The 25258-nt window shown below is 42.0% G+C and overlaps 1 protein-coding gene across 2 annotated transcripts in view; it reads left to right on the top strand.

Annotated features, from left to right (window-relative positions):
- Positions 1 to 24905, top strand: part of LOC310744577 (interleukin-6 receptor subunit beta-like) — a 63450-nt gene extending 38545 nt beyond the window's left edge. The window contains exons 2-17 of one of the 2 annotated variants that reach the window (XM_083576102.1): positions 1075 to 1125; positions 2988 to 3071; positions 3493 to 3543; positions 6027 to 6141; positions 9714 to 9886; positions 11531 to 11670; positions 12462 to 12603; positions 12726 to 12808; positions 13625 to 13841; positions 14223 to 14378; positions 16213 to 16332; positions 17458 to 17610; positions 18413 to 18556; positions 19574 to 19670; positions 21339 to 21420; positions 22785 to 24905. In XM_083576102.1, the coding sequence (XP_083432228.1) occupies positions 1075 to 1125; positions 2988 to 3071; positions 3493 to 3543; positions 6027 to 6141; positions 9714 to 9886; positions 11531 to 11670; positions 12462 to 12603; positions 12726 to 12808; positions 13625 to 13841; positions 14223 to 14378; positions 16213 to 16332; positions 17458 to 17610; positions 18413 to 18556; positions 19574 to 19670; positions 21339 to 21420; positions 22785 to 23261 (2285 nt within the window). In that variant the 3' untranslated portion in view covers positions 23262 to 24905. Of the gene's footprint in view, positions 1 to 1074; positions 1126 to 2987; positions 3072 to 3492; positions 3544 to 6026; positions 6142 to 6323; positions 6395 to 9713; positions 9887 to 11530; positions 11671 to 12461; positions 12604 to 12725; positions 12809 to 13624; positions 13842 to 14222; positions 14379 to 16212; positions 16333 to 17457; positions 17611 to 18412; positions 18557 to 19573; positions 19671 to 21338; positions 21421 to 22784 lie in introns of those variants that run through there. The other variant, XM_083576103.1, reaches the window with a different exon arrangement.
- Positions 24906 to 25258: the final 353 nt, after the last annotated feature.

Here is a 25258-nt window from a genome sequence, read left to right as displayed (position 1 = left end):
CTGGAAGTTAAAGATACGCTCCCAGTACGTTTCCGAGCACAATTCAAAGTGTTGGTGTTGACCTTTAAAACCCTAAACGGCCTCGGCCCAGTATACTTGAAGGAGCGTCTCCACTCCCATCGTTCTGCCCGGACACTGATTTCCAGTGCCGAGGGCCTTCTGGCAGTTCCCTCACTGCGAGAAGCAAAGCTACAGGGAACCAGGTAGAGGGCCTTTTTGGTAGTGGCGCCCGCCCTGTGGAATGCCCTCCCATCAGATGTCAAAGAGATAAACAACTACCTGACATTTAGAAGACATCTGAAGGCAGCCCTGTTCAGGGAAATTTTTGATGTGTGACATTTTAATGTATTTTTATTCTTTGTTGGAAGCCGCCCAGAGTGGCTGGGGAGGCTCAGCCAGATGGGTGGGGTACAAATATTATTATTATTATTATTATTATTATTATTATTATTATTATTATTATCAACAAGAGGCGACCCACAGAAGCTGTTCACAAATAAACTGGAGTGCTTGGTTAAATGCTATTGACACAGTGTGGGCAATTGAGTATAGATAAGCTCTCAGTTAAAAGCTGCCAGCACAGCCATGGAGCTTACTTGATGGCAAGTCACGGTAATGGTTCAGACATAGGTTGACACTACTTGAACAAAGGAGGTTAGGCCCCTTGGAATCAAAGGATCCTTGCTTTCCTTCTGTCCACAGCAGTTTCATCTCTAGCTACCTGGTTTAAAGCAAACCATTCCCATTTTATCAAACCAGTCAAACACTCAGCCTGCTAATCAGAACTGGACACATGGTTTTCAGTACCAAACATTGCTTGCAGGGCAAACCATTTGGGTGAAACTGCAAAATACAGTTCTGCCCTAAAGCAGGAAGGGATTTGCCACATGTGGGGTGCACAGGCCTGGAGGTCTTGTCAGGTTGTAAACATAGCTCAAATCTTTGGCCTGGATTTATACCTGAATTATCTCACCGTCTTTCAGCCTAACCTGAAAAGATGGAATACAAATGTAATGGATCGATATACTGAAGCAAATGGAACTGAGTAATTACCCTTGTGCTTCTTTTCCAAAGGAGAAATGAGGCAGCGTTTATTCTTCGCAGTTTTGGCTTGGCTCCCAGTGGGTGAGTTATTATTCACTGCAAAACCCTTTGGATGAGGACAGTCCTATTTGGATATAGGATAGCTCTACCCCCTTAAGCAGCATATTGACTCGCAATTTAAGGGAAAGATAATATTGAGCAGCTGTCTAGAGTTTGATGCCCCTGTGCGCCACATCTCAGGCTGCTCCTTCGGGAGAATATTCCTAAGTGGACTCCTTTAGGGTACAAGAATGAACTGTGCATGCATACATGGCATGGATAGGGAACCTGTGACCATACAGATGTTGTTGAACTCTAGTTCTCATTAGTCTCACCCAGCATGGCCAATGGCAAGGGATGATGGAGCTGGGAGTCCAACAACATTTGGAGTGCCATAGTTCCCCTGCCACTGAGGTACACCATCATCTTAAAAGCATCATTTCTCCAACTCCACACCCAAAATAGAAGATCTGGGGTTGAATGTGAGCAAATTTTGATTCACAATTTAACTAAAGAAAGTCTTAACTAAAGAAGGTCTTTCCCAAGTATCTCAGATTACATTAAATCTGAAAAGAAAACAGTAAAAATATAAGATTTTGTGGTTGTGAGGAGCCTTCCCAAACTTAGGACCTTCCAGATGTTTGTTCTCATCAGCCCCAACCAGCATGACTAATGGTCAGGTTAATGGGCATTGCCATCTAAAACAGGGCCTCCTGGCCTTTTTGGTATGAAGACGCACTAGTCCAAATTTATTTGGCATGGTGACCCTTTGATTTATTACCACTTGAATTTTTGACCTTAAGTCTTCAGCCACCATTAGTTTCATGCATTTTAACTGCAAGTTTGCCTATTTTATAGCCATTACTTGAGGCATTTACTTAATATCACTATTAACGTGGAATTCATTGAAATATTTATAGGACGTACAAAGTTATTCACAGAACATCAATAATCTGATTGCTGGATATTGCTTAATATTCTGCTTTCAGAAATTTATTCTAAACATGCATGGTTACATGAAGTGTTAGTTGTTGCTAACAAATTATTTTAAATAATTCTATTCAGTATTAAGTTTATTTTGGCAAGAATCAGTCAATGACTAATCTTAGCATTTTGCCAAGAAGTAGTCAACATGGTTGATGGTTGTTGGACATGGCAACATTTCTGAAAAACTGCCTTCATAAAGATGTGCACTACCAAATGGCAGCAACACAGAAATGGTTTCATTGAGTAATATTGGTAATATTAAGCCAAAATTCACATAACTTTACTTTAATGTTTAATAGGTTATTGTATTTTAGTGTTCTGTTGGAAGCTGCCCAGAATGGCTGGGGAAACCCAGCCAGATGGGCAGGGTATAAATAATAAATTATTATTATTATTATTATACATTTATCTTTGAGGTTCCTATCACATGACAATTCAATGCATTGTTCTTTTTCCACAGACAAAAATCACTTTGTGACATCACTGTCTGTTTCTTTGGCAGAAAAGCGGTGGACATATTTGGACTAAGGAAACTTCCTAACACTATTACAGCTCACCTCTGATGCGCAGGTGCTGCCTTTGGTGCATGTGCATCACATGCAAGCTGCAATAGTCATTCAAAAACTCCCTCTGTGAGGATCTTGTGGCAAACTGTCACTGGATCTGCTGCCCAGCCACCAGAGAGTGGTTCTGAATGCAAGCCTGAAGCCCTTCTGGTGTTCAGTTACAAGTGTCAACACTGCACTAAAATACACAAACAAAAGAAAAAGTTATAAGCAGTGAACATCGTCTGGAAGACCATAGGTTCCCCTCACCCATGATCTGTACCCTCCACCATAACAGCTGTTAGATAGGAATGTCTTCTGGTGGAATCAGGTTGCTGCTATTCTGTACCTTTTGATTATCTCTCTTCACAGCTTCCAGTTTCTGTGAGCGTAATGGCCTCTCTCTCTGGGGAGGCACAGGCTATGGCTTCAATTGCTCCTCCTTGTCAGCTCCAGGTAAGCACCAGCTCAGCAGAAGCTAGTGCCTCGTAGAACTAGTAGGGTTGGAGGCAAGGACTCTAACTAGGTGGACTCGGCGGTGTTAAGAGTCAATGACAGACAGAGCCAGCTAATTCTGCCTTTGTGAGCCCCATCTTACTCCTCCCATCTGAGTCCTACAACTAGCAACCTACTCAACACAGCTGGGAATAATCAGCCAACCATATAAGGCCATAGCAAGAAAAGAAAAAGGAGTAGAAAGCTGTATATGTCCAGTTAGAAACAAGTCCAATTAAGTTCAGTGAGGCTTAGCTCCAGGTATAGGTGCATATACAGAATAAGGAAAGCTTTTCAAGCATAATCTTAAAAGATGTGGGAGAGGACATTTTAGTTCCCATTTAAGGTTGTTTCTTCAAACCTTGTTTTCTCTCTTTTATAGACGCCTCTGATTTCTCATATTGTGGCTGGCCTTCGTGCACATTACATCCAGGTGAATATTTTTGATTATCCATTACCTATGTAGAGCCCAATACCATACCCCCCCACACATTTTAGGGGGGGAATTTTGGGAGGGAAATTTGGTGCACTCCTCCCCCCATCACCCACCCACCCACTCCCTACCGCCAACCCCTTCCTTGCCCTCCCACTCACTGCCGCAAGCCATTCACTCATTCACCCCTTCCTACTACCTTTGTCCACTGTCTTCCACCTCCTCCTCTGCAGCCCTGGGAAATGCCACACAGACCAGCGCGACATATTGGGAGTTTGTCCCAATCTGTGCAGGGTCAGGAGATGCTGCACAGACCAAAACATCCTCCTCCTTCTTCTCCTCCAGCACTGTAGACATGCTTCCAGAAGTGCTGTGGCAGATGGAGGAAGAGGAGAGGTGTTGCACAAGGTCAAGGAAAGGTTTTTCCACCTGTTTAGCCCCATGCTGTGGTGTGCGCTAACCGACTCAAGCCACAGTGTGGAGCCAAAAATGTCCATCTTTTGGTCCTGTGCTGTTCTGCTGCAGCCAGAGCACAGGAGCCAAAAATGGGACATCCAGGATTGGGATCAGAAGCTGGGGTGGCTTCTGTCAATCTAGAACGTCCCACTTAGAGGGTATGCAATCCTATTATAACTGGCATTGATACTGTCCCTCATGACGTACTGAAGCAGCTGCCAGGCCTCCAGGACCTGTGCTAGGCCTGACCATCATCATCATCATCATCATCATCATTGTCATCGTCATCCATTGCTCAGCATTGACTAGCTAGGAAGATCAAGACACCATTTAAATTTTACCTTCAGCACTGGTCTGGGCTCCATTGGGAGGGTTTAAATTCAATAAATAAATTGTGGGATATCACATGCAGGCTACCTGGTGATGATCAGAGGAGCACAGGTACTGCTAGGTAAGCCAGTTTGGGGGTGGATGCAGCCCTGGTGCAGAAGGGGGATCTGCTAGGAGGAGGACTGTGCCAAAGAACTGTAGTGATACCAACACTACAGTTCCCAGTGTATGGTGTGTAGCTAGCACAAATTCTTCTTAGTCTCTGCAGCAGCTTGTGAAGAAATCTCAACAGTGTGCCATATTTTCCAGTTGGCTCAGGCTGCAATTGCATAGAAATGTATGGTGGAGAACCCTATTTCCACTGGTAAAGACACTTGGGGGAGTCAAGATTCCTACTTCCCTTTCTGACTCATGAAAAACAAAGCCCACCTCAAGATTTCCCCCACCACCCATAATTCTTATTCACCTGTATGTTATAGAGGGCTGATAATGACCCTTCCTTGTCCAAAATGAGATATCAAGGGCTAGTTTAAAAAACATTTTGTCCAGGTAATTCACAGGAAGCTCTAAAGTGAGTCATATTGTTCTGAAGGAAGGCAGATAATGCAGTGACAGAGAAGATTAGAATCTTGCAAGACTTTCACATTGCATGTCTGTCTTTTAAATCAACCAGTGGGAAGTGGTTCTTAGAAGCCACCCTCCAATTCCTGTGAATTCACAGCCCACATATTCAAAAAGTGCTGAGGGATAGCTTTGTTGATAGAGCACGAGACTCTTAGCCTCAGGGTCTTGGGTTCTTTCAGGGCTGGAGTCAGATGCAGGTCAGCAGTCAAGGAAGCAGATCTCTGTTGTTAGTGAAGTTAACTCTTTATTCAAGGAAACAAGCATACAACTCGACCTAATGGTCTTAGCAACACTCCCCAGCAGGTCTTGTTGCCAGAACTGAAGGTCCCTGTCTTCCACACTTCTCCAAGGCTCCTCCTCTCCTGGACAGTCCCAAACTGTGCCTGCACACCTCAGACCTCTGTTCTGTTCTCATTATTCTGTGAGTTCTTGAAGACCAAGGATGAGGGGAGCTTGTTACAGCAGGAGAGGGAGAGTCCTTGGATTCTTGGATCAGTCTCTTGACCCCTCACCTTGGAGTCTGACCTACGCCCTGTCGCAGGCTCTTCCTGCTCCTAAACCCTGCTGCCCCTTCAGCATCCGGCGCTTCATCCCAACCTCCTCCCTGTGGCCTCCCCTCAGTGTCCCACCACCAATCCCTTGGCTCTGAGCCTCCTTCCTCTGGGATTTCCCTTGTAGGTTCCTCTGCTGGTGCCTCCTACCACCATAGCTGCCAACATTTCCCTTTTCTTGCGAGGAATCCTATTTGGAATAAGGGAATTTCCCTTTAAAAAAGGGAAATGTTGACAGCTATGTCCTACCACTCTTCTTCATCCAGCCTGACAGGCTCAAGCCCCACAATAGGTGAATGATGCCTGCAGTTCAGGGAGTTAGACTAGATGACCCTCATGGTCCCTTCTGTGAATCTATGAAATTAGATGCAGTAGTAGCAGCTTATTTGCCATGAGGTCAGGTGAGTGTCTCTGCTCCACCATGCTATTTGCTAGTGGTGATTCTTATGACTACTGGCCACAATCTTCAAGAGATACTTCTTCACCCCCCGATGGATGTGGTTGCTTGTTTTCATTTTTCAGATTGGCATGACTTTCTGACATGCTACTACATCGAAGAGAAATTGATCCTGAATTGTTCTTGGTTGCCCCTACCCCATGCAACAGATTCTCTTCTGTATACTGTGTTTTTAAAATGGTAAGTCAAGGGAGAGGGAACTGGGAAATCAACTGCAATGTGCACCAGAGGTTTGTTTTAAAAAAGAGTTTCAGAGAAAAGATTTTCCTCAAGATCTTAGCAGGTGAGGGGAAGGGTTAAAGGTCCCCTCCATGTCTCCTGTGGTTAGCACCCCCAGCTGATGCAATTATTATTTTTGAGGACTGCCAGCTACCAGTATAGTGTACAAGATTTAGCAGTAAAGGGAGACCAACATAAAATTGGATGGCAAAATGTAAAGCTTGCTAGAAGGGAATTTACTAATGGACATCTACCAAAAGCAAACTATCACAATTAAATGGGTTTCCCTACTTCCCTTCTCCAATAACTATCCTGTTTCAAGCTGAGCCCTTGTAAAACTCATCCTAGAGAGAGCAATGCACCTAAGCAATGCACATGTTAGATCACTGGCAAAGAAACAAAAGCCAATCTTCTGTCCTGAACCCCTGGCCTACCTGGCGTCAAGTCCTGCTGGCGTATATATTACGTCAAGTCCAAAGTCCAACAGTCAGGAAACACAGTCCAGAGTCAAACCCAAAGCACAGTCCCATAGGGATCCCGGAGCATCCAAGGTGAGCCCCATCAACATGGCAGTTGAGCAGTCACAGCACCTCAGCTCTGCCTCCATTTTGTACCTTGCCTGCTGATTGCAGCATTTGGGCTTGACAAGGCATGTGACCCTCACGTGCTCCAAGCCTCTTCCAGCTCAGGAATCACACACCTTCTCCCTGAGCTGACGAGCCCCACCTGGGCTATGGCCTCTTGCCTGCCTCAGTCTCCCTCCCACTGCTCCCCACGCCTCAGAACCCGCCTTGTTCATGGAGATGGAGGCCTCTCTGGCTCTGATGAGGGCTCCTGATCTTCTGGTCCCTGGACACTGAACCCCACCCCCTCGCCATCCTCTGTCATCCTGTGTGTACTTTCCACAACCCCAGCCTCTCCCTTCCCATCCCCCTCAGTGGGTCCCAGTCGCAGCTGCCCCCCTCGTCAGGGTCCTCTTCCTCCTCCCCTTTGTCCTGCCAGTTCATGACACTTCTCATACACATAGAACCAGTCCCAGATAATTCACAAAGTTTCTGTAAGCACACAATGGTTATGTGAGGCCTGAAAGTATTTGTGTACTGAGAGCCGAATGTTACACCTGTGTTAATTACATGATAGGGGATTTTAACCTTTTAATTCTGGTGCCAGTTGCAAGTGTTTCTGTCTCGCCCCAGGATGAATAGCAGCATGAGGGAGGGGTATTTTTTTCTGGGGCTACATACCCCCCAACAGTCCCTATTTGGCCAGGACAGCTATGGTTTTCTTCTCTCTGGGAAGAAAGAATACTTGAAGAATTTTGATTCTAAAATCCCTCTGTAGAAGGCTTCCTTTTTAAAACCCATCTAGAGTCCAGCCCCCTATTGCCTTGAGTGGTGTGTCAGTCATTGCCCACAAATATCCACAGCAAGAACTTCCCACTCCTTGTCCATGGCTGCAACAGAGCAACAAAGACAGACAAAAGAAAAAGAGGGTGTCAATAAGACACAACTATTTCTTCTCTCCCTTTCCCAATCCTGAGGGATCTCAAGCATGGGAGGGACGTGCAGGTGGATCTGGTAGCCTCTCTCATCTTTCTCCTCCTAACCAGCCAGCACAAACAGCATTCAGCATCCTCCAGTAAACAAATAACCAGTATTTAATTTAACCAATAAATAAATACTTAACAAATACAGTGGTACCTCGGGTTAAGAACTTAATTCATTCTGGAGGTCCGTTCTTAACCTGAAACTGTTCTTAACATGAGGTACCACTTTAGCTAATGGGGCCTCCCACTGCCACTGCGCCTCCACCGCACAATTTCTGTTCTCATCCTGAGGTAAAGTTCTTAACCTGAGGTACCATTTCTGGGTTAGCAGAGTCTGTAACTTGAAACGTCTGTAACCTGAAGCATCTGTAACCCGAGGTACCACTGTAAAGGTTTAAACCATGAAACAGAACCATTAAAAAAAAAATTCCTTGCTGCAACTTCAAGCCACACAATTAAGGAAACATGTAGTTAGGCCCTGAGAAGACTGTTCAAGGGAGAGCAGCCACTGTGGGTCACTTGGATAGTGTTGTGTACGGGCTTCACACAAACGCCAGCAGAAGTGGTGCAAACATTACCTCTTAATGACAGTGTCTCTTTTATTAGAACAAACTCTTCCATCTGACCCATAAATAACCTCAGTGCTAATCAGTCCTTTAAACTTTTCCTCTCTTTTTTTTTCTTTTTTGACAATGTGGATGATTCATTCAGAATGCTGGTTTGTGGTTGTGTTTAAGTGAAGGGTGCAGTTGCTTCTTCAGAGACACAAGGGAAATTCTGCCTTTCAGCCCTTTCGCTCTGGCCTAGACTGTCTTGTTTTGGATTTTTTTTGGTTCAGTTTTCCCCCTGCTGACTAGTGCCATCAAGTGGTGCCTGGGAATGTTTTCGTAAAAGAGTGAAGAAGTCTCCCTGTATTGCCAAAGTCTCTCTAGAAAGAGTAAATGCTGCATGGCTAAATGGCTTGAGAATTTTCTTTTTAACTGGAACGTCCGCCCAGCATACGTCAAGGCAATAAGCAACTATCTGACTTTTAGAAGACATCAGAAAGCAACTCTGTTTAGGGAAGTTTTTAATGTTTGATGCTTTACCGTGTTTTTAATATTCTGTCAGCAGCTGCCCAGAGTGGCTGGGGAAACCCAGCCAGATGGGCGGGGTATAAATTATTATTATTATTATTGACATAACTGTTTAAAACAACAACAAACAAACAGATCCACTAAGTATGATCACTGGCTATTATCAATTTTATATATTTTTTAAATGAATCGTAGGCAGAACTAAGATTGGCTAAGCCAGGGGAAGCATCAGAGATGGAACTTGGACAGATCTGGTGAGCTTAGTATTTTAGCAGCTTTTGGGTAGAAGCTGGAATGAACTGTGTCATGGTGGACCCTAATGTTCTGGGAGCATTCAAAGAGCATTGTGGATATAAGCTGAGGTGCTAAACATGGTAACCATTCATTTCAATGCTGTGTGAGAGAGCATAAAACAAACACTGCAGTAGAGCAGGGATACTCTCCAGATCCTTTAGATTACAACTCCCATCATCCCTGACTGTTGGCCATGTTGGCAAGGTAGGACTGATGCACACTACAGTCCAAGAACATCTGAAGGGCACCACATTGACTGCTCTTGATTAGTAGAGAAAATTTAAGACCCTCTCTCTTTAAACTTGGACGAGGCTCCTTACCTTCAAATCATCCTTTTTTCCCCATTTATAATTTACTGCAAACATCTAATGCATTTCTAAAAATACTTTCATGAAAAGGAGCACAAATATTAATGTAGCATTTTAATGTTCCCAAGAGAAGGCAACTTTTAAAAGAAGATTATTTGGCTGCCAAAAAATTGGTCTTTTGATTGCAGGCTTCATTTTGTTTCCTACCTCCCTGTGAATTTGCCACTTATAGATCATCTGCTGTATTAAAACACGGAATGTATCTATGACGCATATTGAGTTTGCTTTATGCTTTCCTTTCCCCTGAAGGAAATTGGAAACAAAACAACACTGTGAAAAGGTGGAAACGACCTTGCCTCTTTTAACAAGAAGAAAGCATCATATTCGCATTCATGCAAACGTGACCATATGGGTATCAGGCCGCTATTCCCACGAGGGATGTGTGACAACAAAGAAAATTTCATTCGTGCCCAGCAAAACAAGTACATTACATTTCTTCCATAGTCTGAAGCTGCAGATTTTATTGTAAAATAGTTCTGGTTTTGTTATTGTATTTTTTTCCCCTAGGGCAGCAAACATGTTAGCCAGCAAATTCCAACACATGCAATTCTCTTTCACACTCACAGTTACCAGGCATAATTTTATGCAAGCCTGTCCTTCTACCCAGACACAATTTATGTGGTGAGGCTTCACCACCACATGGGGAAGAACTTTTTCTAGACCATTGAAAGAACTGAGTATAGTTAGCACAGAGATGAGAATATTAAGTGGGGGTGATATTAATAGCAGTCATCATATAACTGAAGGGTATCTGGATTTGTTCACATTAGTGCCTTGAAACGCAGCAGGATCCCACCCCTAGCTGTGTTTAAAACTGTATTTGCACAGCTGTTCACTTCAGAGATGGGGCTGGAATGTCTTCACCTGGTATGCATGACCTTTTGGGTCCGTCCCCCATTACCGCTTACTATGCATCCAGTTTTTGAATTGGTTTGATGGGTAAACCATATCAAACAGCAGTATTTGACAATAAATTACAGGATCAATATGGGCTGCGGCTATAACCTTTGCAGTGGAGCCCATTCAATCACCTCAGGTATAGATCCCTGTGGAACGCCCTCCCATCAGATGTCAAGGAAATAAACTATCTGACTTTTAGAAGACATCTGAAGGCTGCCCTGTTTAGGGAAGTTTTTAATGTTTGATCTTTATAAATGTTTTGTTAGGTGGGGTATAATTTATTATTATTATTATTATAATTATTACTATTTGTTTTTATTATACTACAATGCTAATTTTAAGGCATCCCCATTATAGCATCTGCTAGGGCATCTTATACTGCAACTCCTGCAGCCCCATAGCTGTCAACTTTCAGATTTGAAAATTAAGGGATCAGCACCCTCAAAAATAAGGGATCAGCAGCCTCACCTGTCCTGGGGACAGTCTACAGGATATCTAACAATCCGGGATTAGCAGCGGGAAGCAGTGAGAAACGGCGCTGGAATAAGGGAATTTCCCGCAAAAAAAGGGAAGGTTGACAGCTGTGTGCAGCCCAAATGGTGCCAAACATATTGCTCTGCTTTCCTTTGGACCACATCAGTGAGGCCAAGAGGTGTCTTGTCATCTGGGCAGCCCAGGTCCTCCAGACACACTGCCCAGGCTTGCACTCCAGAAAAGTCACTTTGAAGCTGCCTATGCAGCATTTTGACTTCACCCCTAGAAGCGCACTGCATTGTCTCTCGAGACAGATGAATGCCAACAACAACAAAGTGTGATAAAACTGTGCCCACTGCTAAGGTTATAGTGAATGTATGCTGAAACCCTGCCCTTTTAAAAAAGATGGGGAAATGGAATAAAAACTCTAAGTGCATCTGCAGCTGCTGAAATTATGTTCTTTTTCTGTTCTGAAAAGTGCCTGACTTTTCTGTGGTCTTAAAAAAGGTGGAAGAACCCCAGGGAGAATACGGTCTGCTTATGATCAGATTATGGTGTTGTGTGGATGCCCCATTAAAAGTGAACGAAGCATGGCAATTCCACATTAAATGCCAAGTGTGGAAGCACCCTGTGACTAGGAGAAACTGCATGCAAATTATTTTCTATTTGGTTGTTTTGTTTTTGCATTTTAGAGAAATGTCCTTCACCCTTCAGAATAAGAGCTTATCAGTTGTTCCAGAAATTAATAATTATGTGGGACTCACCAAGAGATGTACTACAGTATGAACTGCAATACAAGGAAGAAATGCAAGCAACCTCATCCTGGATATCAGTATGTAAATCAGTAAGATCTGTATTAGAAAGCTTCAAATGGGCTAATATGGGCTGCCATATGTCTGGATTTTCCCACACATTACCGGGATTTCAACAACTTTCATGTTTTCTTTTTAAAAAGTGCAACAATTTGGGGGTCTTCCATAAAAAAGTCAACAACTTTCTGGGTGTCCTGGTTTTTACTTTTTGAAATATGGCAACCCTATTCTTGTGGGCATCTAGTTTGGCCACTGTGAGAACAGAATACTGGACTAAATAGGCCTTTGGCCAGATCCTGCACAACTCTTCTTTTGTTCTTCACTATCAGAAAAATCTTAGCACTGACTTCTCCCTGAGTTTCTGCTGCACTTTCAACGTTGCCGAATTCAAATGTGGCTTTCTTACTTTATCTTCCTTTTACTGTTCCTACTGCTCATGTTTCAGTGGTTAAATTCAGGTGTCAAATTTATGATGCAGATTAAGCTGGCCTTTTGTACAAACTGTGTCAGTTTTTTATTTTGCTCAATTATTGCTTTGGTTGCTGGATTTGCAACTAATTCTTACAGTGCCTCCAGCTGCATAGGGATTAATTGAAGGGTTTGGGTACTCCTCTCTAATGAAGGAATTTAAGAAGAGGTTGAAAAGCATGTGTAGAGTTATTCAGCCTGGATTTCATAACCTCGGACATCTCCTTCCTATCCCATTGGCACTGCCCTGCTAAACACTGATTGCCATTTTAATTAAGGCACCTGGCCTTTGGGAAGAACTCCAGCGGATAATCTGAGAATTATTAATTGTACTTATTTGCAGGTTCCTATAGAGAATGGGATCTTTAATGCAACTATCTTCGGCGTAAATATATCATCATCATATGTTGCTCGCCTCAGATGTAAACCCCCTGGTAAAAGTTGTTCTGTTTGTGCTTGGAGTGAAGAAATTATGATCCCACATAGTAAGTGCCATGCATATTAATTTAATCATGGGTGTATTTCAGTTGTTTGGCTTTGTTTAAGAATGAAATTCAGACTGTAAATATGCTTCTGGGTTTAAATTTCCCATTTTGTTATTTACCAGAGCTTACTGAAAAGCCAACCATTGTGGAAAATGCAACTGAAAAGATAGCACAAGGAAAAATAAGTATCTTTCTTAAATGGAAGGTAATGTATTATATTTTTATGCTACTCTTCTTCCTTGGAGCTTAGGCAAAGCCCCATCCACTTATATCCTTACAGCGATCCTATCAGCTAGAATAGACGGGGTGTTGAGTAGCCCAGAGTCAGCCAGGGAACATAATTGCTCAGCAGAGATTTTAACTCCACTTTCAAAATTCTGTCTACTATATCATAGGGTGTCTAGTTTGGACACATTTGATAAGTATGTTAAATTTGTGAAACGAATGTAACTAACAAACAGCTACTCTGTACTGTGGCTACATAAATGACGAAGAGCCAGGTCAGATGGAATGATCCAGTCCAACAAATCATCATGTGCCTTGTCTCAGTACATTCTGGTTTATTTAACCAGTGTTTCCTGTGATGTCTGAATTAGAAATTAGTTTGAGCAGTGCCGAGTAAGATTGGTCAAACTACAGTTTCCTAGTTTGGATATCTGGGAAACTGGTTCAACAGACCAGGGTGTATTGAGTTAAGGCTTGAGAGAAGGGAATGAAGGCGTCCAAAGGACTGCATAGGCACACGGTTGGTTGGTTGGTTGGTTGGTCAACAAACATTGCATCTGAACCAAGCCATAGTAATAGTCAGTAATAATGAAGGCTGTTGTGTGATATTTACAAAACAGACAAGAAAATATATACAGAGATAAAATTGATACTGGAATTATATCTATCATCAAAAATTTATGCTTTTATAATTTAGTTTGGTATGGATTGCAGCTTTCAGTGTGCCTGCAATATTTCATGCCATTTTATTTCTGGTGCATAATAACTGTTTAATGTTCATCTTTGCTTATATTAGACAACACAAAGCAGGAATACCATTGGTTACAATATAAGCGTTGAAAGAATACCCCACTATTGCCGCCACATACGGACATACCTCAACATAACAGAGAACTGGGTGCATCTGAATCTCTCCATGGCTTATTACAGAATCAAAATCTTTGCCTACAATGAAGCAGGAGAATCCCCTCCGCTAACATACCTGGTTCCAGGTTTCACTGCAAAAGCTACGGGTAGAGTATTTTTCTGTCAAGAAGAATGCATAAAAAAAATATGGTGAAGGACCAAACTTCCCTGTTTTGAGGCAGCATAAGTGGATTTCAATCAATGTGTTTGCTTATTACACTATTTCTATCCGACTTACGTATCTGTCTGAACTCACCAAGGACACAATGCAGGGCTGGTTTCAGTGTGCTTAAGCCCATTTGAAGCAGCAGCTTGAGGGCACTTAATTGTGCCAATTGTGGACATCATGTCATGCTGAAACTGTAAGATGAAATAGTGTTTACATGCCAGTGGACTCCCAAGTACATGTGTCAAGATGCCCATCCAAGAGGGGGTTGGGTTTTCTTAACACACTCAGTTATTTTTAATAGTTTCCTTTCCCATTGCAGATTTACCTGGCCAGTTCAACCTATCAAATCAGCAAAATTATTCTGTTATCACCTGGGATCTAAAACACAGTTCAGAATGCATTGTGATTGACTGGGGCACTGGATTAGAAGACATGAAGATTCATGTTTCTACTTGGAAAAATGAGATACGACTAGGTATTAAATCAATTTCTATAAAACTGACAAGCAGGTGTATTTTCATTGTTTGCTTCTAGACACTTAAAATAATCAGACATAAATAATCTGTTAACTACTTCACTTGGATTCTGATCATGTTGAACAGCTCATGAACCAGGATAACAACGTAGGAGGGGTGATTCTGGATCAGACCAAAGACCCATTTTGTTCTCACAGGTGGCTATGGGACAGACATGAGCAGAATAGCATTCTCAGACTTATATTCCCCAGTATCTTGTTTTAAGAGGCACTGTACGTCTGACACTTACATAGACATAATAACTTTGCCAACCTTATCCTCTGTTTCATGGTAGCAAATTCCATCGTTTAACTGTGTGTTTTGTAAAATACTTTTCATCTGACCTGAATGGTCTGCCATTCAGCTTTGTTGGAAAACCCCCGATTCTAGCATTAGGAGAGACAAACTTCTCCTTATTCACTTCCTCCATATTCTCAGTGTGTGTCTGCATTTGCACTAGCAGTGCACTGTGCTGTGCAGTGTGATTAAGCCCATTGAAAGCAAACATCATTTATGGCCTTGGAAACCTGCTTTGACATGTGGATCTCCTTTCCTGGGCTATTTATAATTTGATCAGTGGATCTTATTTTCAAAATTGCTAGCTATATTTTAACCAAGAAAACCAGGGCATTATAATAAAACCAGAAACACAAGCACTGTCAGAGCCATCTGTCAAGCAAGCCCAAACAGACTTTGTAGGATTTCAGATTTCCGGCAAGTTTTGTAGGTGTAGAAACAAGTTTTCAAACAGAACTGGACAATAGAAAGCAAGCGCAGTTGCTGTGCACCTTCTGTTTCTGTGAAGCTTGCACTGAAATCCTGCATAGTATTGGATGAAATATGCAATGCCAAAGCCAAAGGCACAAACCTCAATGAATCCAAAGGATATCCAGTCACTATTCACTTTCTTTCTTTCTTGCTCTGTCCTGCTTTCCCTTTCCATCATCCCAGCCACTAACAACAAATTCCAGTTTCAGAAAAAGTACCATCAATAGTGGTTAGATGAAAAACAACAGATATATCAAAACCCCCATACTGTGCCTGCTCATTAGCAAGCCATGGGGGAAAGATTTCTACATTTCAGACACAGCAGAACAACAATATACATAGATGAGAAGATTCCCTTTGCCCACAGCCACCTAGTGCCATGAAGTGTACTTACTGTCCTGTCACAGGCTAGATAGCTTTTCCTCATCTTCCTGAAAATGTGTCCTTGCAAAGCGCAATAATAATTCCTTAGCTTGTTGTATGAAGACCATCTGATTTATCTGCAAAGAACCTCTAATTCAGGGACGTTTTGCAGCACTCTCTTTCTGCATATTGATAGGGATCGCACAGGTGATTCTAGCAAACAGATCAATCGGGATTAGCCGTAATGTACCTTGGAAGGCATCTGATCTGAGGTTGCCATCAATTATTCATCCCCTGTTTTCCTTGACCTTCTTTTATTACATGTTCATCCCCTTCAGGTTGCTTTTTTTAAAGCTTCCGGAACAAGAAAAATCCATACTTGAACCATCAGGAGTAAAGTCATTTTCGTTTCCCCACAGCATCTCAACCTTGTAGATGTAGCAAGCTTAGCATATTTTGAAAAGCAAGGCCATCTGCTATATAATGCCATCTGATTTAAACAATTGAGCACTCGCATTATCTGAAGGTGGATGGGAATGCACGTATATCCAACAAATTCATGTGCACAGTCTTCTTAGATTCCCGGGTTTCAGGTGTGCGTGTGGCAGAATTATGTTATGAATTATACATTTGCAAGTGGCAATGTCTGTGTCTACCATCTAGATGGCCTCCAACCATATAAGTTATATAAAGTAACATTTCATGCATTTGACTGTCAGTGTGAGGATTTCATGAAACGTGAATGGACGCTGGCCAGGACTTACTTCTATGTGGTGGAAGGAGGTATATCTTCGTATTTTTCTAATATAATTTCTTCTTGTTTCTATTCCAACTTTTAATAAGTACTCATAAGGGTTCTACTGCAATGAGTGGACACTAACCTAAGCCAGGGGTAGCCAACATGTTGCCCTCCAGATGTTGTGGACTACAACTCCCATCACCCATGAACATTGGCTATGTCGACTGGGTCTTGTGGGAACTGTAGTCCAAAACACCTGGAGAGGGCCATGTTAACTATCCTGATGTAAGTGTATACTCCACACTATAATGGACTTGTTTGGGGCGTTTGATGAAGTTAGTTCCCCAATTTAATCATTATTTAATAATTCAATTATTATTTAATTATTTTATTTATATCCCCCCCATGTTTACATAAAACATTATTCTGCTCCATTCTTTTTGAAACATCCTGATATTCCTTCAGTTCTGCTGTATCAGAACTCTGGCAGGAATTTTGGAATGTTGGAAATGGGAGTTTGCATATGGTTTCTCACTGTGAATAAGTGCGGACATCACAATAAATCATGGTTTATTGTTAACACCACAGTCTCATGCATGCTCTCCCCTGGCATGGGTAAGAGGAAAGTTTTCCAGCTTTGACTAACTGCAGTTTAGTGTTACCTTTGAAGCAAACGGTTGACACGCAGGTCTGTTCCTCCATAACATCTAAGTTAGGAGAGGCTGTGTGCATGATCTGGGCATAGTGATAGACTGCATGTTGGCCAGTAAACTGAGCTTGAACCCTGGGGAAATGCAGGCGCTGTAGGTAGGTGGCTCCCATGTCTAGGAGATGGGCCAGTCAGCTGTTCTGAACTGGGTTGCGCTCCCTCGGGAAAAGTATGTTCATAGTTTGGGGATGCCCCTGGAGACACCTTCAACACTGGAGGCCCAGATAACCTCAGTGGCTAGGAGTGCTTTTTACTACCCACAGCTGGGATACCAACTATGGCCATTCTTGCACAGGGATAGTCTGATTACTGTGATTCATGCATTTGGGGCAGACCAAAGCCTTAGTGACCACCAGTCAGTGGGTAAGTCCAAGAGGGCAGCAAATGCATAAAACTAGCTGAGGAAAGTTAGTTTGGGAGGAAAAAAAAGCCTCGACTAATTTGGAGACTCTCTTTTAAGTTCCCAAAAAAGGTCCAGCTAATGTAACCGTTCCAGTTGTGACGAAGCAGTCAGCTGTTGTGAAATGGGATGCCATACCTACAGAAGAGTGCTTAGGATTCCTTCTGGGTTACAGAATTCGCTACACCGAAATCTTGAAAAACCTCTCTGTGGGTAGGTCACTTTGTTGACTGGACGTTATCATTGAAAGATTCGTCATCTAGTTCACACTCAAAGGCAGCATTTTGTTTCTAAATTGAAAAACGTTGGAGGAAATTGCACGTGGCTGGGGCTGATGGGAGTTGTAGTCCAATAATATTTGAAAGATGACAACTTTCCCATCACTGGATCAGAGTAAAAAAATGCCAAAAGTGATATAATTAGAGTCACCTAGACTCCTTTATCTATCAACAACAACACATTTACCGTGGCACCTTTAAATGCTCAAAGCACTTCCTCTATTTCTTCAAAGAAATGTCACAACAGTCCTGTAAAGCAGATCATGTACTCTCATTTCCATATTGCAGATGCAGAGTTGAGGCTGAGAGAGAGTGGCTTTCCTAAGGTTCCCTGCTGAGTTCATGGCAGGGACAACAAGATCCATACTGAGAACGTTCTTTCTTCGGTAGTCAGAACAACTAACTATTATAGAAAGTGTTTAATTGCAGAAGCTGGTGGGAAAGAAGTGCTTTCAGCAAATGTTTAAAGGTCAACATAGAAGGTGCCTGCTGAATTTCTATTGGAAGAGCATTCAACAGGGCTTGGTCTATGATGCTAAAGGTTCATGATGCTAAAGGTTCATGTCTATCTCAAATGAGCCTCACCAACTCATGGAAAAAACCAGTGATGCTCCTACAGATGATCTCAGTGCCTGAACTGGGATAAATTCTGTATATATCTATGCAGAGGTATTGAAATCTTATATTGGACTCATGATCTGTCATAGCATTTTGATTTCTTCCCTCTTGTGTTGCAGCTGTTACTGTCGGTCCTTCAACTCAGAAGTACCTCATAATGGGACTTACGGCAAAAACTCTCTATAGAGTGCAGACCTCAGGACTCACCAGTAAGGGAGAAGGAGCTCAAAGCCAACCACAAATTTTTACTACCCTGAAATATGGTATTGCAAAGGTTTTAAGAATTTGTTTATTTTTCAGTATAAATATTGCCGGGATGGATAAGTGTCAAACAAAGCAGTAGGTGGCATCTAATCCCACTTCCTCTCATGAATACTGGGGCACCCCATTTTTGCTGAGCACTTAAACTCTCTGCCCCATTCCCAAAGCAACTTCAAGGACTGAGATTACCTCTGTAACAGATTAGGATGTGGCACAGAGGGCTGGTGGGGGTGGGGTGTCAGCAGAACAAATAGGTGTCCCCATATAACATAAGCAGAAATGCCACTCACCTCAGCCTAGATGACCATTGAAGTAGCCAGTCCTTCCATTTCTACCTGAATTATTTGTATGGGGGAGTACTGCATTTATTTATGTATTCCTATTAGTATATACCCTCAATTTTAGCATGGAGGAAGTAAGAGCTGCACCCATTTGATTTTTAGCCACAGCAGCCACAAACAAGAGTCAGGCAGGTGTGGTCATAATAAGCGTAAGCCCCCATTCAGCACAAATGGATCCCTTGGAAAATATTTCTTCTTCGTTTTTAATTGACTAGGACACAATATGAGATGGAAAGGAATAGGCATTTATGCTGACAGAGGGAAGTTGACCCTGAAAAGCTTTCTAGCTAGGGGACATATTTATAATCTCCTCTGTTTCCCCTGTTCAGGCTGTGAGTTCCGTTACTTCTGTATCCAAAAATAGCATCGCACGCAAGAGAGAGCGATCTGCAAGTCTGGGGGAATCCAAAGGGAGAGACCCCCAAAAAAGCAGCCCAGTAAAAACTGGGTGTGCTCAGAGGACAAAGGATGCTGGCTGGCTAGAGTGGGATAGCTAGAACACTGAACAGAAGCACTTCACGTGGCAAAATTTAGCTTGACATCTCTCTAGAGGCCTTGAAAATTGTAAAGGAGGTTCCATTAGCCCTCTGTGCAAATGGTTCAATTGACAAATGATATTTGTTAAGCTGTCTTCCAATACGTAATCTAAACGAGTGTTGTGAACATTCCAATCATCAGATCCTGGGGAGTTTGAAGGAAGTGTGGCTGGCCTCTGTCTTGGCCTCATGGTGACCATGGCTGCCATTGCCATGCTTTGTTCCCTGATACTTAAAAGGTAAGAGGTTTTCCTTGCCTTGCATATTTTCATCCAGCCTATATTACTTATTAAGCGCAAGTAGGCAACATGGTTAGAGCCAATATTGTCTGATGGTTAGAGTTGGAGCGGGTCTTCCAGGGAGTCATCTACTAAACCTCTGTCAGTTCACTCTCATTATGTTTCCCTTCTATGAAACCACCCTGAGATCTATGGGTATAAGGCAATATACAAATTTAATAAAAAACAAAAATAGAACACTGACCAAAAAGTAACAGTGGCCTACAATACAGGATTGTTTGTGAGAAATATAAAGGTTCTAAAGCACTTGGCATTAGCAAATTATAAACTGCCTATTCCTTAAGGCCATGAAATGTGCAAGTTTATCCGTGAAAATCACCATACTATGACAGGTAGGAGTAAATTATTTGCTGAGAACAACCTTTGGTCTGGAGATTCAGGTCTGTAAGAGCAAATCGTCTGATGCGTTTAAATATTTTTTAAAATAGTTTACTGAAAGTTTTTTTTTAAAAAAAATGAACATTTAAATAACATTTATAATAAATACATGCCCAAGGGACGGGCTTATTAACTGAGTGTAGTTTTAATCTGTTTTACTGTTTTAACTATTGCATGTTTTGAAGTATGGTTGTGTTTCCCCTGCCTCAATTTATGAAATAAATAAATAATAGTTCCCAGGATCTTTGCACTCTTTGGCTGGAACACTGGAAACCAGGAGTAGGTTTTACTCCTTAGTGAACAATAGAGAAGATAACTGCCTGCCTTTTTTAAATGTGTGCAACTCTGTAAAGAAAAGAGCTATAATATATAAAGAGAACTGACCATTTAGGGTGCAGTCTTGGAGAGCATTATAGGAAACAGCAGGTCCAGCTCTTTGTGGGTGGAAAAGGCAATCCTTGGGTAGGGGTGGCCCGTTCTCCTCACTGCCCTTTACCATTCCATGGCTGGTCAGGGAAGGATTTGATTCTGCTGAACGCAAAGCCCCCTTCTTCCCTGGACACCATACTCTCTCCCTTTATTTTTTAAACTTTTTAGATGGAAAAAGCAGAGAGAGATAGGAAGCTAAAAAGCCTCTAGAGCTTAGGAAGAAGTAATAACTCCATCATGGATCCTCTCCCTCATCTCATAGGATTTTTCTGCCTGACAAGGAGAATATTCTTTTGTTCTGAGTGATTATTTGGAATTACTCTGTGTTTTCTCCTTCAAGCTTAAGAATTGTGTTTTCCTGTTCCCTTTGGGTTTCTTTTCCAAAACCCACCCACCACATAAATGGTTACCCAAAGCAGTTAAAACTGCCCCTTGGCACTTGGACTTTCAACTGTTCAGGGCACCACACAAAAATCCTGGTACAAATGTTGCAGAAAGGCTGTTGTTGACCCCATTTCTGCCAACTCGGTCCCCTTTCTTTCAAACATTTCTAAACTGCCTTTCATCAAAAATCCCAGAGTGGTTTACAGTTCGTAAATACCAACACAATGAAAGCAATTAATTAAACTTTAACACAGTAAAAACAGTAGCCAAGCAACAGGGTGTATTGATGACCAGCAAAGATGTGGGTGAACGTTAAGTGTCTGACCAATATAGACGTCAGAATGGAGCTTGGGCAACTTTTAAGATGTTAATAAATGACTATGCTCTTACAAGCTTAAACAAAATTTGTCCTTGCAGATCAAGAAAGCTATGTTGGCCAGCTGTACCAAATCCAAAATATAGTGCTGCTCTGCTGAGTATGGAGAGAACCACACCAGTGGTATGCAAATACTGTTTTAAAGCGTTACATTACCATTTATTACTACCTACTTCTCTGTATATGTTTCTGTTATAGGTAAGGTAAAAAGGTAAAAAAGAAAAGAAAAAAGAGGTTGCTATTAAAACCAGAGTTATAATGCAATCAAACATCAGACAAGTGCGACATCATCAGGACCCATCTGCTTTTAGAGATAGCATGTCTCTAAACACTAGTTGCTAGGGATCTCTGCCCACTGAATTGGCTTCCTACAGGGACCTGGTTGGGCACCGTGAGAGCAGAATGCTTGACTAGATGGGCCTTTCATCCAGCAGGGCTTTTATTGTGTTTTTATTTCTGGATCATAAATTTGATTTTCCCATGCAGTCACCTACAGGAGTACACACAGAGAAAGGCTATAATAAATGCAGGAAAATACCAGCATGCTGGGGTCATTTTCACATAAGGGTTGATTCCTAACCCATGCGCGATTGCCCAAAGCAATTATAGCTGAACTATTCATTTGCAGCTTTTTATCTGCTGAGTTTATTTAATCGGTATATAAAAGCCTACATTTTTAAAAAAGAAAAATGGTATATGCTGTCTATTGCACTTTGACATCTGATTTTATGCAAAAAGTTAAAATGGTTCGAGCCAGCTCTGCTGTACTGTTTTTAATACTTGATTGGGAGCCGCCCAGAGTGGCTGGGGAAACTCAGCCAGATGGGCGGGGAATGAATGAATATAATAATAATAATAATAATAATAATAATAATAATAATAATAGGCCAACAAGAAGGGGAAGGCGAAACCTAGGCTGCATTGAAGGGGACAATGGAAGATTAATTCAGTTTGCTTAATATAGTACAGTATATAGGGAGTGAATGAGCTCACCTACTCCCTACTGGAAAATGTATGGCTGAATGGTATAACCCAGGGGTCAGCAAACCTTTTTAGCAGGGGGCCGGTCCACTGTCCCTCAGAACTTGTGGGGGGCCAGACTATATTTTGGGGGCAGGGGGAATGAACAAATTCCTATGCCCCACAAATAACCCAGAGATACATTTTAAATAAAAGCACACATTCTACTCATGTAAAAACACGCTTATTCCCGGACCGTCCGTGGGCCGGATTTAGAAGGCAATTGGGCTGGATCCGGCCCCTGGGCCTTAGTTTGCCTTCCCACAGTATAATCATATAAGAGTAATACCAGTAGGTAGTCAGGTCATTTTCATCATATGAAAATGCTTTTCATTAAATTTAACTTTGATTTGAAAGAATTCATTTACCATATAGTGCACTTTTCAACGGGGGTCATAGTAAGGAACCAGACAAAACCGTAACAAGACTATGCATTGTCTTATGTTTCAACTGTGTTTTATGTGCAGGTTCTTCTGCGACCCAGTTTACAGACTCCGTCACAAGCATATAATGAAGCCAATGAGCTTTATGTGGTAGATGATGATTCAGAGACACTGTTAAGACAAGGATCCCTTTCTTCAGGCACAGCTAGAATGGTTTCCACAGACCATTCTGAAGCAGTTGCAAGGCAAATACTGGACACTACTCTGAAACCTTTGAAAATCCCTGACCAAGTCAGCAGCGGCGAGAAGGGGAAGGTTGGAGTTCACACTGATTATATTGGTGTGGCTGTCAGTCAGAGAGCCATGCAGAAGCTCTCAACACATCTCCCCAAAGGAGCAACCCATCTAGAGAGGACGTTGATCAACAATTCAAGGAGACAACCAGCAGCACACACTGCTCAAAATCCTCTAATGCTAAGTCAGGGGGTGCTTAGTCCAGCAACTTTGTCCTTAGAAAGCAGGTCAAAATTTGAGCAAAATCATCATGAACCACCTTGTTGAGATGAACAGCAATTAAAAGACAGATTCTGGCAGTAGGGCATGTCATTTTAGGGGTGAAACTTAACTTTTGCAAGTATATTCAGTGAGGGGTCTAAAAATATGTTATTGGCATGAGGGATTAAAATCTGCTATTGGTTTTGTGATTGGACATTTAGGTAAGTCTACAAAGTTTGTAGTTTTGATTTTTATGCAATTTTGCAGTGTTCTACACACAAAAATAAGACTTTAAAATTTAAAATCAAAGTTTAAAATTGGAAATTCCACAAAAACATAAAAGATGTCAATATTTTAATGTAGTTACTTACCAAGCAAAACTAAATTATATCCTATCAGTTTAACCAAAATATCTTTTGAATTCCCAAGCCATGTTGCAACTTTTCAGCACCCTTAATTTTTGGAATTTGAAAGTTGGAAAATTCAACACGCCCCATTCTGGCAATCCCTCCAATGTGATTTCTAAAAACAGGTGGCACATAACACTGTTGCATTAAATCCTTTGGGATGTATCTTATGATTACAAATCAGAACATAACTTCTGTTCATACAGATTAATATTTTTGGGGGAGGTGCGAGTGCTCCGAAAGGGTCCTAGAGCCTTCCCATTTCCTTCTAAAACTGTGCGCTAACTAGGCTTTGGGAAGGAGGAGAACTCTAGGACCCTGTCTAAGCCCTCGTGCCTCCTCCTTTGGGAGAATTATGGTTGGATGGGCTCACTTTTTTTGAGCCACACAAAAAGGTACCAAGTGCTTTGCTCTATGTAATGTCCAGCAGCCTGTTGTAGTCTCGTTGCTGAGCAACATGCAGGGCTCAGTGGAGTGGGAGGCCAGCCAATCAGCAGAGTCTCTGAGGTGTACTTGCCTGGTGGCAGAGTCAGCATCCAAAGCCAGGTCCAGTCCTAGGGTTGTGTGAACAGCAATCTGTGTGGCCTGGTGGTCCAGGGTATCTGATGATCATGAGCTCAAGGGCCAAGACAAGCAGCAAGGAACTACAAGCGTTGTTACCAACCTCTGTCTGCTGCTGGAAGCTGTGCTTAAGAAGGCTGAAGCCAGCTGGTTCTCATCAGTGCCTTCTCCTGTGTGTCCTTGAAGGCTGATCAGCTGCAGATGGAGTCACTCCCCCTTCTCCCCCTTCAGGCTGCTGTTCAGCAGGCAAAGCTGACTCCTGGCCTCCTCATGGTGGTAATTTGCATGCATGTACATTTGCACGTACATTATAATGTGTTCTGTCTTGTGCAATCTGTCTGTGCACTCACATTTTTTATTTTCATGGGGGCAGAAGTAGTGTCTGTAAGGATTTGATTAATAAACAATAGGTAAATAAGCAGGTTCTGTAAGTAATTTATATAGTGAATATTCATAATTTTCTGTTCATATTTAGCCATTTTGTGTACTGGTTTTATATAGCAAAGGGAAAATAATACAATTTAGAATGAATCAAGTGAATTTATCTGTACAATATAACTAAGCACCTTCACTTTCAAAAAGCGGTGCAGCCCACAAAATTGCTTCAGCTGCATCTCTCTTACCTGTTGCTAAAAGTAGGCTAATTATTTTATTAAGCAGATGCTGCTACCCAACAAATCATAGGCATTCTTCTTTAAAGATGGGAGTTGGCAGATTGTGAGGCAGGGCAAGAGTTTTACTGGTGATGGGCTTCTGGATACAAGGAGAAAGGGAATATCAACCCCCCCAAAAGCCAAATTAGCAAATTAATTTCTCTTATTTAGCTTGATGATATACACTGTAGAACTCTGTTTATCTTACATTGAGGAAAACTCTAGTCAGGATCCTGAATTCTGACCACCTGCTAGACTCAAGATGCTTTAAACAAGTTCCACCAAACTAAGTGGCAAGTTCTTACACAATTTAAGTTAAAAGAATTTCCTTGTGGGCTGGCTAGGAAGTATGCAGTTCAAAACTTGCCCCAGCCATGAACTCACTATCAGGATTTTCACAGCCTCAGACCGTTACAAATGGGGAATAGCAGCAGCCTTGACA

Source organism: Podarcis filfolensis (genome assembly GCF_964270895.1).
Source record: "Podarcis filfolensis genome assembly, chromosome: 11".
NCBI classification, from domain to species: Eukaryota; Metazoa; Chordata; class Lepidosauria; order Squamata; family Lacertidae; genus Podarcis; species Podarcis filfolensis.
The sequence above is the reverse complement of the archived record's forward strand: the minus strand, read 5'-3'. Positions and strand labels throughout refer to the sequence as shown.